Source organism: Grammomys surdaster, unplaced genomic scaffold (assembly GCF_004785775.1).
Source record: "Grammomys surdaster isolate TR1022 unplaced genomic scaffold, NIH_TR_1.0 126187, whole genome shotgun sequence".
NCBI classification, from domain to species: Eukaryota; Metazoa; Chordata; class Mammalia; order Rodentia; family Muridae; genus Grammomys; species Grammomys surdaster.
In genome coordinates, this window is record NW_021620993.1 from 3,345,003 (window position 1) to 3,361,104 (window position 16,102).

Consider the following 16,102-nt stretch of genomic DNA (forward strand, 5'->3'; position numbering starts at 1 on the left):
CAGAACCGCCATGACAATGTGGACAGTGTTCTGAAATGTTCTGTTCTGTGGATCGTGGTCTACTCTCACTGATGATGGTGGCTATGTCCTGAAGGGCTGCTTTGTTTGCTCCTGTCCCAACCAGCAAGGCTCTGGGTCTAGGGTGTCCACAAGGAAAAGAACCTCTACTGGGTTTTGCTTCTGAGACCTTTATGCCATGATGTGGTTGAGCTTCCTTCATAAAGCTCTGTCCTGCAGGGACAGTAGGGGAGAAGTCTGTGCAGCGGGACAAGTGGACACATGGCTTTAGGCCACTGGCACCTGAAGGGACCCTTGGAAATAGAAATGTCCTTGTCCTGCCTAAAACTTGAGGATATAGAGTGAACCATGGGGCTCTGAGAGGAACTGCAAAAGATAAAACGCTTTGAAAGCATGGGTGCTGGAGGAGGGAGGACAGCAGAGCAGCCATGCAGAGGAGGAGGTGGCTGACAATGGTTACTTATCCCTGAAGCCAGATGCTTCTCATACATTCTATGCACTGTGCAGAGAACAGTGACATGAAGGCAGACTCAGTAATTTTGAGTGTGGCTGCAGCTTGAGGAGGTGGCAGGACACAACAGGAGCAAGGCTCTAGAGTCACACTAAATAGCATACACACTAGAGGGTGACACTGGGTGAGAAAGCTTCAGGGACAAAGCAATGATATTTTTCACATGGCAGCCTCCAGGGAGTGGAAAGGGCCCTTGTTTATCTATAGGCTGTCTGCTTCTCTGCTATAGATGTAAAGATCAGAGCAAGGGCCTGTCACTGTCTCATTTCCTGTGGAGATTTGATTCTCCTAACTATCAGGAATTCAGATGCTGTGGGGGAGCAGTTTAACTTCCCAAAAGATTTCTCTCTCCTGTCCAATGTCAGAGTTACTTGGGGATCTGAGTTGGTTTTGTAACAATAATCTTAAACTAAACAAAAGACATAGCAAAGTGTTCCATATATGATGACACCTTGAAATGAAGAGCTGTCATCTGAGAGTTTTCTCCTTGTAGGGCAGGTTCAAGGAAGTGACAGTCAGTGGTTTGGGTTTCCATTGCATTTTGTACAAATTCACTCATGTGTCTCATTTTCTGGGCTATGGATCTGTCCAAGGACACCTTGGGAGTAGGGACCACATTGTAGTAGGGGGAAGAGATTGGGGAGGAGAGGGAGAACACTCCAGCACCCTCTGGAAATGTGCTGGCTAGCTAGGACGTTGAGTAGGGTAGAAGAGAGCAGCAGTGCAGCAGTGCTGACACGCAGCCTGTGTGAGGTCAGGCCTTACCATCACTCCTCGGTATGGGTCAGAGAGGAGTCTGCTGACTCAGGGTAAGGCTACCGACAGCAGAAAGCGCTTTCCTGACTACTCTTAAGATCAGGAGTGTTTCTGGACTCAGTGCCTGAATTTGAACTGAATCTAGCTGTCCACCTTGGCTTTGCCTGGATGCAAGTCTACACTGGGAGTTGGCTGCCTCAGGCCCAAGAGTTCTCAGCTAGCACTGTAGTACTGGTTCTTAACTTTCTTAGAAATATGGGGAACTTGGGTAGAGTAGCAGCTGAGGGTGCTTCTGAACCAGTGGTGGGTGAAAGGCTCATTTCTAGAAATCAGTCAGGTTGAGGAAGTTGGACATAGCTAAAAGTTGGTGCCAGAGCCTGTAGGCCTAAGTCTTGAGCCATAGTTTCTCTGCGGACATGGCAGCTAGGTGACTGTTTCCTCCACCCTGAGCTGTGAGTAGGTTTCCTACTGTGCCCTTTGTTTTCAGTGTCATCGTTTGCAGAGTAGAGGTGAGACTCCCTCTCTCAGAGCTGGGAGGAGGGAGTATGAAGGGACTGCTCGGCACTGACGGTCTGAGCCCTAGGGGCACTTGCAGCCTAGAGCAGAGGACAGGAGAGGGAGCCCGTTCTATAGATGGCCCCTGACCCTGACCTAAGCAGAGGGACTTTTAGGAGCATTTTACTCACATGTCTGCTGAAATCTCCAAAGCCCTAAAGGTATGAAGGTTTGCAAGGCACAGAGAAATAACTCAATATTAATAATGACAGATCCACTCCTTGCCAGCACTGTACTGTCTGAGAGAACTATGGCTGCTTTAAATGACAGATAGGGAAGGGATACATGAGGTACAATGTGAACATTGATAGGAAACACTTGGTTATGACCACGTGAAGACACAGGGAGGAGCAGGCCTTCTACAAGACAGATAGAAGGCCTTAGAAGAAGCTGGGCATTCACCTTAATCCCACAAAGACACCAAATTGTGTGGAAATAGATGTCCATATTTAAGCACAAACAAGACAAAGCAAAATGCCTCCAAATAAAACAAGCAAACAGGAAGACTCACCTACCCTTTTCTGACTCTTAGTGTCAGAAACAGCCTCCCTAGGAAGTCACCAAGGCTGAGACTTGGATGAGGAGGTATGAAACAAGAAAGACTTTCTTTAAAAGGCACACACACACACACACACACGCACACACACGCACACACACACACACAAAGGGGATATAATATTCTAAGCCTTAATTATTGCAGCCTCATATAGAATAAATGGTAAGTTCTAACAAGTCAGGGAGACTTTTCCATGTGTGATATAGGCTGGGAACAGTTTGATAACCTTGACTTTCTGATCCTGGTGTCTTTTTCTTTGCTTGGTACTTTCTCTACAGACTGTTTGCACAGCTATGTTACTTGGCACAGAATTTTCCTTTGACCTGCTAGTCAATTCATGTATCACTTGAATGTCCAACTTTCATCATATAACATGTCTCAAACTCAGACTGTAAAATGACCGTTTCATTCTTTGGGTGGCATAGCTGGTGAACTGAAGTCTTGGGTTTCTTCTTTGCTTCTCCACAACTGCCTAGTCATACCTGAACTATAGCAGCTCCCCTGCTGCATGCCCAAATTCAAGACAACAGCTGTCTGGATCACTTGCCCAGCCTGCATCTCTCCAGGAGCCGTCAGCATGCTGCTCCCTCAGACTCTCCCAGTTCACTCAGGATAAAATCCACACCTCTAGAACAGCCTACCCTGTTGTGCCCGTTCCGAGCCCTTGTTCTTCCCTAGACAGTCTTTTCTCTAGCACCTGGTTTCCTCATCCACTGGCATGATCTGTCATCATGCTGGCCTCATACATGCAGTTGTCGTGAACTCTGCCACAGGTGTGGGGAACACCTCTGGAGCTCCTCTCCTGGCCACCGGCTTCCTCTTCCGGTTGGATAGAAGTATCTCTCCTCAGCAGTGTGTTCTTTCCTGATCAACCGGTGTAGAGCATTCTCATGCATTCCACCCTCTGTGCATGCGTAGTGCATAGCCTCCTGACAGTCCCTTTCTATCCTTAAACCCCATGTTTGTTTGTCCCTTCTGTTCCTGAGTTGTCTGCCTATTCAGTGCTTTGTATCTTCATTACCAGTGAGTAGCAACTTGCATACAGCAGGCTTCAAGAAAGTATTTATGGCCTAGGACTGTGACACCTGACACAGGAGGATGACCTCAGTTTGAGGCCATCCTGGTCTACTTTTTTCTTTTTAAAGAGACCCAAGGGGCTGGAGAGATAGCTCAGTGGTTAAGAGCATGTTCTATTCCTCCAGAGGACCCAAGTTTGGTTCCCAGCACCTATATCAGGTGGTTCACAATCACTTTTATAACTCCAGCTCCGCGGGGCCCCACTGCCTCTGTCTTCCACAGGTACCTATACTTATGTGCACATACCCACACATACACATAATTTAAAATACTAAAAAAAATCCTGGGAGGAAAAAAAAGCTGTCTGACCTGATCTATTTAGAATCAGAAAGGATGGGTACACATCCATTCTCGGAGGCATGGCCTTGCTCTTCAGTGCTGGTCTGTACCTACCTAGAGGAGCTGATGAAGATCCACATGCAAATACAGTTTAGTGGTTTTATGCTACATGAGAAAAAGAGAAGAATCAAGTTTGCTTCATGGATTTGGGACTATGCGGGGAATCCTTTCTGTTGCTCTTGTTGGCCCCGTCACTCTTTAAGGAGACAGGAGCCATGGTTCCTATGTGTGGACTGGTACCTGTGTGTGGGAGGTGTGGGTTAGGTTTCTGCATTCTGATTTTCAGTTGTTTTTAAACAGAGTGCTGCTTTATAACTCAGACTGGCCTGGACTTGCCATCCTTCTGTCTCATTCTCCTAAGGATGGAGTTACACATGTGTACTACCAAACAAAGTGTGTGTTCAAGATCCACCTGGTGACACAGGCACAGTCCAGGTTAGAAGTGCTTGACCGCAGGACACAGCTGTTCTCCAGCACGGTTGTTAGACACTTTGGATTATAATTATCACTTGTATTTGAGTGTGCACACTGTGTGTGAGCCAGAGGTCAGCTCCAGGGGTCATTCCTCAGAAGTCATTCAGCTTGTTTTTAGAGACAAGGTTTTACCTCGGCATGGAGCTCATCAAGTAGACGGCCCACGCTGGCCAGGAAGTCCTGGGGATCTGCCTGTCTTTGCCATCTGAGATGACAGGTGCATGTCACTGCACCTGGTGCTGGGCACCAAATGCAGGTCCTCCCTTTACCAGAGTCATCTTAACAGCTCCCCATTCTCATAGTTTTAAGAGAATACCTTTCATCTGATGGTCTGCATTATTAAAGTATAAGGTCAGTTTTTAGTAATTTATGGTGAGATTTATTGAGAAAGCCAGTCATAGTGGCATACACCTATAATCCCATCATTGTAACAGGAGAATTGTGAATTCTAGTCCAGCCTAGTCTGCTGTGTAACTTGATTCTGTCTCAAAAACCAAACAATGACAGAAAAATTGATACCTTGTTGCTTTGCTGACCCCTACTAGGAAAATAGTACTCTCCTCACTGTTCTCCTTCCTAGCTGACCCCAAGCTCTACTAAGTATGTGTTAAGACACGTGTCTTCCTAGACTCAGTATGCAACATCTGTCTCAGCGAGCACATAGTTGGTGACTGATGGACATCTGCCACAAGTAGGAGTCATCCAGTGTCTGTGGTTCGGAAGCTGTGTGGTGTTTGATAACACATGGATGCAGAAGTGCTGTTTTGTGTAAAATGTAAATTGGCATTCCGAGTGAATGCAGGCCAGTGTCCTCCACAGAGTGTAAATGATGTGGACTCGGGGTGCTGTGCAATGCCTTATTTGATCCTAAACCTGAAGTTCCATCTCTCCCCAGGATTTTCACCTTGTACAGTAAGTCCCTGCCCTTGGACTTGGCTTGCCGCATCTGGGATGTATTCTGTCGAGATGGAGAAGAATTTCTTTTCCGTACAGCTCTGGGCATCCTGAAGCTTTTTGAGGATATCCTGACAAGGATGGACTTCATCCATAGTGCCCAGTTTCTGACCAGGCTGCCTGAGGACCTGCCAGCAGATGAAGTGTTTGCAGCTATCTCCACAGTCCAGATGCAAAGCCGGAACAAGAAATGGGCACAGGTAAGCGAGTTTGTAGCACAGCCATGAGACTGAAGCACTGTGCTGCTCAATAGTGCTCAGGGTGGAGGTGCGTGCGCAGCCTGCTGCCTGGCTGGGCTTCTGACAGCTGCAGGAGTGTGTGGGAAGACTGCCTCCATTCTGAAGTGTCAGTACGTCTAGGTCACTTCTGTAGGACTCTGCCAGAGCGCTTTGCCCCTCCTTAACTTTTTCCCTTTATTATTTTCTGTATATATGACTACATGAGGGAGGAGCAGTATACCTGCCCACGAGAGTGTGCAGGTCAGCAGATAACTCGTGGGAATTGGTTCTCTCCTTCCACCGTATGAGTCCCAGGGCTGAACTCAGGTCTTCAGGCTTGGTGGCAAGTGTTTTTACCCTCTGAGCTGTCTCAACAGCCCAAGGCATTTCTAGAGGAGATGAAAATACTTTAAAGTTGACTTTTGGTGAGGTTCACACATACCTTTGAAAGTCTGGAAAACCACTGACTTACATGCTTTATGTGAGTGGATTGCCTATGAATTATAGTTCAGCTAAGCAATTAAAAAGGTGTGTGCAGCCCTGCTGATGTGGGGGCAGGACTGACTGTGCTGTTGTCAGCGATCCAGGGACAGAGGAGAGCCTTTCTTCGATCAATGAAGAGCAGTGTGAATAGAAGCATGGGGTCCTGGCTCTAAAGCTAAGCTGAGAATTTAAGATGGTGGCGACAGAGCCTGAAGAGAGAAAGGCACTTTGAAAGCTGTGTGGGAGGCCTGTGAGAAGGGTTTTTGAATCTTTTAGCCTATTGCTTATACTGGTTTTTTGGATCCAGATGGAAAGGCAGGCCTTCTCTGAGAGCAGGCTTGCCCATCCCTGACTCCCTGCTCACACAGCCACAACTGCTGCTCTTCCACAGTGTTTCCAGAGATGGCAGGGCTCAGCCCTCACCCGACAGCATGCAGAAGGAAGGAGTCAGGCCAGGTTTTGTTTCTTGTGTTTTAGGGATTAGGTTAGAACTAGGTCACGGGCTATTTGACGTGAACCACTGTCTCATTAGTGGGTTAGTGACGACGGCAGATAATCTCAGTGTGGCTGGCACTGGCGAGTTCACGCAGCTCACAAAGTTCTCACAGGGACAGCACATTCCTTTCATCTCTGTGCTAGAGTGGATGGGAGTGCAGGTTTTTCACAACAAGGCACTATTCGGCTAGGTTGCCAGTCATGTTCTTTTGAAGGTAAAGTGTACCTTTGTCTGCTATTCCTCCTTTTGTCCAGTTTTCTTGAACCTCACTTAATACGTTTCTATTTCACTCCCCATCACTATGCTGCAAGGTAAATCCTGTGCTGTTGAGATTCCCAGGATTTTGAAACTGGACAGCCTTTCAGTGTATTTGCCAGCAGACCAGGGCCCTCACAGGGGCACTGACCTTCCCGACTGTAGATGAGATGCTGAGTTGAAGGTGATGGCAGCCCTGCCTCATAGAGGCTCTGCCTGGCACGCAGTGGGTGTGCAGCAGCAGAGCCTCTGGCTGTCACTGCTGCTCTTAGGCAGCAGTACAGTGGGAAGCTTTTGAAAGGTGTCAACCAAGAGCTGGGGGAGCAGAGTGGAGAACAGTCACCTCAAGACTGTCATACCTCTGGCCAACTTCCCAGTGAGGGACTAGGTGCATGTGTAAAATGGAGAAGGTCTTGTTAGAGCCCTGGGGGAAGCCTGGGCTTCAGTGCTGTGCTCGGGGCTAGCAGGCAGGCATGTGGCAGTTGGGGTGGGGTATGAGATGGCTGCTGCTTTTCTACTGTTTCTATGAGATTCTCAGGTCTAACCATAGTTGTCTTCTCTGTGATTCCAGGTGCTGTCTGCATTGCAGAAAGACAGCCGGGAACTGGAAAAAGGAAGCCCATCCCTCAGACACTGAGGCTCAGGGGTAACTTCTTCTTACCACTGAAGCAGAGCTCGCCAGGGCACCTGTGTGCTTTCAGACTGAAGCCTGGCAAGAACAGGGCCTCTTTCCACGTTGGATTTCTGATGCTGGAGTTGGCCTTACAACAAAACAGAATTACATCCAGGTTTAGCCTTAAGCAGCTCAGTGGACCTATGCACTGGCATGGGTCATGGCTAGCTACTGCATTTTCTCCGTGGGTTCAAGAAAGGGCAGGCTGTCTCCTTGAACCTTTATTCCAGCAGCAGTTAATTAAATTGTGATGCTATTATGCCAACTACTGGAAGGTACATTACAATCTTTCTTAGCCAAGATGCATGAGAAATGTTATTAGGAAACCTTAGAGTTGTTATTGGCTCATAGGCTTGTAAGAAAGGAATTACTTATTTAGTTACTGAGATAATCTTTGCAGAGATGAAGGGTGTGTTTTAATCTTGCTACCAAGGACAGGGTGAGGAAGACGGCCCTGGTAGGGCAGTTGCTGGTGAATGCTCATAGGCTCCTGAAAATGCACCTGACTTTTGTGCTGACATTGACCGTGTTGCCTTGACACATAGCAGCAAGAAGGCTGAGAGGTCACATTAGGATCCTATTCTCCAAAGTAGCACTCACTGCATCTTGGGAGCCATAGTGGTTGGAGCAGTGAAGCCACATGCTGCAAAGGACAGAGACAGGCCCTGTAACGAGAGAGGTAGGACGAGACTGCAAAGTTTGTTCCTCTCTGACCTGCTAGCTTCTGGGGATGTTGGACATGGCAGCCTCTGAAAATACCATTGTGTAGGAGATGGTTTCCGTGCTTTAGCTGAATGTCCCTTTTTGCCTTTGTCACCTGTGTAGCTGGATCCCTTCTAAGTGCCAGTGATTCTCCCCTGTCCTCATCTGGCTTTAGATGAGCTTCACACAGTGCTGTGAGGACCGAAGAGTGAGGTAGTCTTCCAGTCTCTGTGTCCTGAGCCCTTCCCATTGCGGCTGATCTCTCTCAGCTCATTGGTGAGCTTCTTGTTGCTCTAGCTTTTCCTTGACTTGAGAACTTTGTATAAGAAATTTGATTATCTAAATTCACAGAAATAAACAATTTCTACATAGGACAGTCCAGTATCTGTGGAAACTGGTTAACTCCTGATAATCCACTGGCATTCTGGTTCCTGAGGGTACAGGTAGGCCAGGGTTGACAACGTATTTTCCAGCAAATACCTATGTGGTCTGTAGTCCACAGCCCGCTACAGCCATACCTCCACCCCCAGAACTCACCCTCTCTGTCACTGTAGTTTCCAATAGCTGTGGGGGAGCCCTTGACTGACTACAGCATGTGGCAAGGAGGCTTGGGTCAGCCTCGTGGCACTGTGTTGCATGGGTTCCCTTCATCTAGTGTGCCTGTTGGTGACCGTCTAGTGTATCCACAGGCTGTCATATTTGTGCTATTCACCCCATGCTCCCACTTTTTTCTCATTTGTAGTCTGTGACTTCTTCAGGGAGGCCACAGAGCACCCTCCATGGAGCTCTCTGCCTTAGTGTGAAAGGCTGATGTCTGACCTCTTGGAGGAGAATGTCTGAAGCAGGCATCCAGTGGCCTCCAGACCCAGCCATTCCTGACATCAGATACTGAATGTAGCCCAGGCCCAGCTGGCCATGTGAAGCGCACTACCCAGTCCTGTCTGCTGTCCTTCCTTGCAGATGTGTACTGAGTTTTCTCCCACAACATGGGCATCTGTTCTCTCAAGATGTATATATTTTCTTACTGTACATAAAGACATTCCTTAAGTCATACAGAAAGTGTTGTGACAAGGGGACTTGGGCACCTTGTTCTGAATGCCATTGTGGAATTCTGTGTGTTCATAACCCAGCTCTTAACTTTTCTTGTTTGACATAAATCTGTGGGCATGCATGAAGTTCTCCAACAAGACTCCATGCCAGCTGAGCACTGACTGCATCTCTAGTCCAAACAAGGTCTTTATAGACTGACTGAGACTCGTGTGAGCCTGATATGCCCTCCTTCAAGGCTATACAGTTCCACGTTCCTCTACTTTGAGGGCGTCTCTCATACTCCTGTTTTGGTAAACTGGAAACTGACCCTGCAGAGGTCTGCACCTCCCACCTCAATTGCCATTGACTTTCAGTCCCAAACTTGAGGGTGCTGGACAGTTGGCACTCTGGAGGGAGCTTGCAGAAGAGGCTTCCTGTCACCTTGGGAGCAGTGCTTACTTCAAAGGTACTTCTAACTGCTCAGTTTGTGACTTTTTAAACAGTTTGCCAATAGGAAACTCCTGATAACACTTGCTACATATCATGTTTTAATTGCTTGTACAGTTAACCTTTAATTTTGTTTAGTAAAGTGTATCAAACTAGGACTTTTTGAATTGTAAATATGTGGTTTTATTAAAATAAAGTCATGTAAAATTGTACTTATGTTCACTGTGTACTTTGGTTTAGTTGACATTTTTTCTTCAAAGTGTAACAGAAAGTATTTTAGAATATACTCAGGGCTTGTGAGACACAAAGCAGGGCAGGGGATTTACTCTCCTTAGGGGTGATTCCAAAGTTCAGCATATCCTCTCCGAGTTGCTGGAAATCCCAGCTGTACTGCACTTCCTGAACCCTGAGCTTTGACCTCCCCACCATAAGCCTATGTGGCCATGAGAGCAGGCAACCACATTTATTTATGCTATATGTAGCTGCTGAGACAAGGTTCTTCACACCTTTAATCCATCCACCTCCCCCACCCCCAGACCAGGGTTTCTCTGTGTAGAGATGGCTGACTTGAACTCACTCTGTAGACCAAGGCTGGCCTCAAACTCCAAGATCGCCTGCTTCTGCCTCCCAAGTGCTAGGAGTAAAGGTGTATATCACACCTCCTGGGTAGAGGTTTTTAAGTTTTTTGGTTTTGGATTTTTTTTTTTTGCAACTCTGGAGCTATTTGGAGTTTAGAAGCTCTAACTTCCAAACTCAGGGGTATAGGGGATGAGCTCCTTCCTGTAAGCTACTTAGGAAAATGGCTGTGTATGTAGTAGGATCCACAGGCTACTTGGAACCAAATAGGACAAATGCTTGTATATGTTACTCTCCTTCCAAATCCCCACTGCTATCACCTCTAAACCTTCCAAGACCGCTGGGAGATTGCCTAAAGTGTTACAGCCTCCAGCGGGGACATACACAGGGCCCACCTTCCCCTTTAAACCAATGGTTTCATTCTCCAAGCCACTGTGCTCTGCAGGTGATGGACTGTGGGGTTGCGGAGAGCTGGCTGGCTGCTCAGTCCACACCAGGCTCTAGGCCAAGTTTGATACCTGAATTATTAGTCTCCACGGTAGCCCCATGGAAGAGACTTGTTCTCATTCCAAGAATATGATACAAAATGCTTGCTCAGGCTCCTACAGCAGATTGGTAACAGCTCGCATCCATACCATCCCTGAGAGAAGGGCTGACTTCAGGATGCTTTCTGGAGAGGTCATACTTGCTTTGGGCCTTTTGGAACCCAAGCACAGGGCTGGGTAAGGCCTAGATCTTTCATACTTTCCAGTACTTCCAGTGTGTATTGCTGACTGCTCTCATGTGGGGCCAGCAGTTCGGGCACCCTGCCCATCATGAGCCTGTCTGAAGAGGGGAGGAACTTCTGCACAGGAGTATAAATGACATTGCTGAACCTTGAGCAGAGCTTTCAGGTGAACAAAGGCAAAGGACTGCCCAGCAGAGGGCAGCCTTAGAGCCTAAAACCCTGTTCTTAGATGGTACCTCAAGACCTGGAAGCACTTGAATGGATTTGGATGGAAAAGAGTAGATATGCTTTCTGTGGGACTAAATATGCTGTGAAATATTTGGTGGTGTCCAAGCCTGCTACCCAAGAGACATAGCCATGACATATATATCTCTTCTGTCAGCACTGCCCCCTACAGCTAGCTCATACTGGAATGGTGGGCTGCTTCCTGGTCTCCTTACAAAGTCCCTCCCCCCTTCCCCAGGATTCCTATACTTTGCAGGGAGTTTCATGTGGCACAAGTGAACCACCTTCTTCATATAGCTTCTTGACCCTGTCTTAAGAGTTCCAGTAGACACTACAAACCAGAAATAAACCCAGGCTGCAGGTAGTTTGGCTAGAGGGCAAGAGCAGGGCCCCGGAGTTGAATCTCATGGTCAGTGGTCAGGCATTGGCATTTAGAAGCTCTCTGATCTTGGAGAATTCGCTGAAATTCTCAAAACTTTTTTCCAGTTCAGCATGGGGAATCAACTCGAGGCCCTTCTCATGCTAAACTAACACTCTATCCCTTAGCTACATCCCCAGGACTTTAGTATCTTCTTCTCGTGAACTCATGAATTTAAAAATATTCCCTTGAATATTTTAATAATTTATATTTTATAAATATATGCATGCCAGTATATATTATATATATTTGTATATATAGATACATGTGTAAGATGGGTTCAGAAAGGCACAAAGGAAAAATTCTCTTAATTTTACCACTCAAAGGAAGGCTTGTCCTTTCTCTTTTTAATGCTTCTCCATTTCATGAGGTTTAGACAGATGTCCATCCTAGGTCAGTCAGATCTAAGTTTGGGCATTTCTGTGTCTTCTGAGTATATGTGTAATTTTTTTTGCATTGGGATGGTGGTGCATGCCTTTAATCACAGCATCAGCACCTGGAAGGCAGAGACAGAGACAGATCTCTGATTCTGAGGTCTCCCTGGTCTACAGAGCTGGTTCCAGAAAAGTCAGCACTACACAAGGAAACCCTGTCTTGCTTGAACAACAAAACAAAACTAAAAACAAACAAAAACCTCTAGGGAGTTCAGCTTATTAAAATATGTACTTATTTTATCATTAGGTAAAAATAAGGATATTTTAAAAGGGAGACAGACTGGTCACTGCACAACTCTGAGATGCTTTCCTTTCACTTGCACTCTGGAACCTTCTGAAGTTAAATACATGAGCTGGACTGGAAGGCATTGACTCTGATACTTTATGGACAAGTAGCTCATACCATTGACAAAACCCTAAGTTTTATAGCTGCAGATGAACTTACACAAAACCTATTTCTACTTACATCATTTTAAGAATCTTAACTGTGGCAAGTCACCAAAATAAAGTTTACTTTTCCAATATCTTGGGCTGTCTCTGAGTAGGTGGCTGAGTTATAGACCCTCTTTTGATATTGAAAGAGACACTTCTTATAAGACTTAAAATATTAGGCAGAATGTCTTCAGTACCTACATTTTTTTTCCAGGTCCTGAACTACTTGATGAGATATCATGATCAAGCACTCATCCGAGATCTAATTAAAACGAAACTAATGGGGAGATAATCAAATGAAGAGTGTCTTGTAATTAATTGCAGTGCCTCCAGCATGAGGGGGTGTGGTCAAGGGGTCATTGGGGACTTAATATATAATAGTTACTTAGGATACATTTGCAACTTAAGGCATGCTAACCTTGGTGCTAATCCTACATGATCCACTGCTCACCATGTTCAATGTTCATGATGAAGCATTCAGTTGAGTAGCGGATGGGTCGGAATCAGCTGAATGAATCAAAACTCTGTAGAACACCATCCCAATGAAAATGCCTCTGGTACCATTGAGTTTCACTTGGGAGCATCCCAGCTACATAACCCTGTGAGTCCCTCTGCTCTTAGTTGGAGGCACAAAGACAACTGCTTTGACCTTGAAGGATAGGGTAGAGGAAAAAAACAAAACTAGCAACTAAGTGAGGGGGATGGATGAAGACAGCTTTTTCAACTATTCTCAGTAATGCATTTGCATGGTGTGATATAAAATATATTCATGCCATCAAAGTCAGAAAAGGGACTTTTAACCACCATTGTCTTCAATAAATTTCAGAAAACAAAAGTATGTCATGTCATCTGAAGGAAGCAGGGTTATGCAGTGCCAGCAGTCAGATTGCTGATGCAGGTTATGGCTCAGAGAGTGAGAGTGCTTGTTTTAAAAGCACGAGGATCTGAATTCAAATCCCCAGCATCCACATAAAAAAGCCAGACTTGACCTCGAATGCCTGTATAACCCCAGTGTTGGGGAACAGAGACCAGCAGATCCCAAGATGATCACGCTAGACAGACAGCCTAGCCCAAACTGCAAACTCCCAGTTGAGAGCTGAGTAAGAGACCCTGTCTGGATAAAAACTGACGGTGGAGTACAGGAGATGCCCCATATGTTCTTCAGGCCTTCATATGCTCACACACACCTGCACAGAGAGACGGGAGTTTGAGCTAATAGAGACGGTGATTCAATACTCTTAAGTTTAATTAGTACAAAGATAACTGCGTTATCAGCTCAGTGCATGGGGATTTTCTGCACCTTGCCCACTCGTTGAACCTTTAAGCCATCCTTAGACACAGGCGAGAAACAGTTCTAACATTCCTTTAGACTATGGGGCTGCTTGGCTATAAAGGCTTTTCATCACAAGTCGATTTTAATCACCCCACTCTCTAGATACATTTTACTTAACCTCATGTAGAACAACTGCTAGCTGGATGTGTTCAGCCGGAATTTGAAAGCTGGAAAACCAAAAATAAGTTACATCCCAAGTTCCACAGAATGACAGTCAGAGGCAGAAGAGAGTAAGGGACAGTTTCTGGAGTTGCAGAAGTTTTGCCAACTGTCCTGTCAAGGACTGTCAAGAGGGGAGGAAAGTTTTGGCTTCCCTGATCTTTTGCTTCACCCCTTTGCAGGACAAGGCAAGTCCGGCGTGATGGCGCTTCAGGGATTCCAGGCGCCTATTGAGCATTTCTGTCTTCTCCACCTTTTCTTCCAAATCTCGGAGGAGTGATTCCTTACCCAGAAGCCCACATTTCTGACTCAGCTTGACATTGTCGGTTCGCAGGCTGTCTCGGGCTTGTTTTGTCTTCGTCAATAGGTCTCTTCCTAGGGCCACCTGGGCATCCACTTCCGAAAGTTGTGCCTTTTTGCATGAGTTCTCCATATCTATGAAAGACAGCTTTTCCTTCACGTGTGTTATAATCTGCACGTTGCTGGTCACCTTAGTGCGCAGTTTTAAAAGTTCCTCGTTTCGTTCCTCTACTTTCTCGTTGAAGGTCTGGTTCTCAATTTTGAGCTGTTCAAAGTCGATGAGGAGCAGCCCCTCAGCCAAGTCCTCCTGGGCCTTCATCCTGGTTTCAAAGTGTACCAGGCTCTGCTTCAGCTGCACGTTCTCGAGTCGCACGGCGCTCATCTCCTTCTCCTTTTTATCCTCCAGAGCCTGAATCTGTTCCACTTCTCTCAGAGCAGCCTGGCGCCCACCGCGCATGCGGCAACTGCCCATGGCCTGCAACACCACCTGCTTCTTGAGTGCCTGGAAGCGCCGCCACTCTTTCTCCACCCTGGCCTGCTTCTCCTGGCACTGCTGCTTCAGCTCACGCACCTCCTGACGGTACCACTCTAAGTCGTCTGCCTCTTGTTTCTTCAGTTCCTCCAGCATGGCCAGGTAGCGCAAGTATGCTTGCTCTTTCTCGGGAGATTCTGGTTCAGCGCTCTTGTCAGCAGGTTCAGCTGCTGCTTCCAGACCCTTCTTGCGGAGGGTCTCGTGGATCTTCTGTTGTAGGTACATGTTATAGCGCTGATAACGGCTCCGCTCCACCAGCAGGGAGTGGTACTGTTCTACCAGCTCACCGCGCAGCTGCTGCTCTTGCAGCTTCCGCACGTCCGCTGACCACTCAAACTCATCAGTGTCCGCCTTTTTCTCCTCTTTCTCTTTCTCCTCTTCCTTCTCCTCTCCAGGGTGAAGTTGCTCTTCTGTGCTTTTCTTGCGTTGTTCTCGACCTATCACTTCAATCTCTTCACTGTCTCTCTTCTTCTGTGACCCTTTTGCTTTCTCTTTAGCAGCTCGTGGGGCTGGAGCAGCCGCCTCCTCAACAATCGTGGTCAGCGGTAGAGAGGGTCGGAACCGTGACTCCTTCCTCTTCTCCCTCTTCCCCTTGCCCTTCTGCTTCTCCGACCTGTCGGTTTCCTCGTCCTCCTCATCCTCGTCCTCATCGTCCTCGTCCTCGTCTTCGTCCTCGTCTTCGTCTTTGTCCTCTGGTTCTTTGGACTCCGGCTCGGTCTTGGGCTGGGTCTGTGGCAGACTCTCTGGCTCTCGGGACACGGTCTCGCTCGCGGTCTCTACAGCCTCGCCCGCGGCTTCAACGGCCCCCGGACTTTCCGAGACCTCAACATGAGCGTAATCGCTCCCCTCCGAAGCCTCTGCTTTTGAGCTGTCCGTCACCGGCTGAGTCTCTGGCTGAGTCTCCGGCTGAGTCTCCGGCTGAGTCTCCGGCTGAGTCTCCGGCTCCGCAGGGTCGGCCGGAGTCAAAGGTTCGGAGCTAACCTTGATCTCGGGCAGAACCGACATCTGCCTGGTCAGGCCTTCCTCGGCTCGGCCTTCGCCCTCGGTGTCACCGTTGTGGCTGTCCATGTTCGACCCGCTGGCCCGGGTCTGAGGCCCGCTGATGCCTGCTGTTAGGTTTCCCGGGGCAACCAGGGCGCGCGGTGGGCCCCGCGATTGGTTACCCGCCTTTCCTTTCTCTCCACCTCCCGGCAATATTAGGCCAATGAAGAGCTGCGAACAGGTGAAGGGAGGCGCTAATTGGACGCTGGTTCGCGAGAGGCGTGGCGCACACGGCCGACTTCCGGTCCGCGCCCAGCCGGCTGACAGGCTTAGGGCGGGGCCTTGTGGCTTCTCCAGTCCATGAGGCCGCGGGAGGCGCCAGTACGCAGGCGCAGAGCGAAGACTCGCCTGTCCGCGAGGGGGCGCGCGCGGGGCGCCTGCG

The 16,102-nt window shown here is 47.7% G+C and overlaps 2 protein-coding genes across 5 annotated transcripts in view; one reads left to right on the forward strand and one right to left on the reverse strand.

Annotated features, from left to right (window-relative positions):
• Tbc1d14 (TBC1 domain family member 14) overlaps positions 1 to 9,755 on the forward strand; it is a 91,529-nt gene extending 81,774 nt beyond the window's left edge. For all 4 annotated transcript variants that reach the window (XM_028758045.1, XM_028758044.1, XM_028758043.1 and 1 more), the window contains 2 exons: positions 5,182 to 5,440; positions 7,264 to 9,755. In XM_028758045.1, coding sequence (XP_028613878.1) covers positions 5,182 to 5,440; positions 7,264 to 7,329 — 325 coding nt within the window. In that variant the 3' untranslated portion in view covers positions 7,330 to 9,755. The remainder of the gene's footprint in view (positions 1 to 5,181; positions 5,441 to 7,263) is intronic.
• Positions 9,756 to 13,583: 3,828 nt separating this feature from the next.
• Positions 13,584 to 15,747, reverse strand: Ccdc96 (coiled-coil domain containing 96). The gene has a single exon (XM_028758323.1). It carries the CDS (start codon positions 15,745 to 15,747, stop codon positions 13,975 to 13,977), a length of 1,773 nt encoding a protein of 590 aa, XP_028614156.1. The 3' UTR covers positions 13,584 to 13,974.
• Positions 15,748 to 16,102: the final 355 nt, after the last annotated feature.

Coding starts and splice junctions, on each gene's coding strand:
- Ccdc96 (XM_028758323.1), bottom strand. CDS start 15,747: ATGGACAGCCACAACGGTGACACCGAGGGCGAAGGCCGAGCCGAGGAA.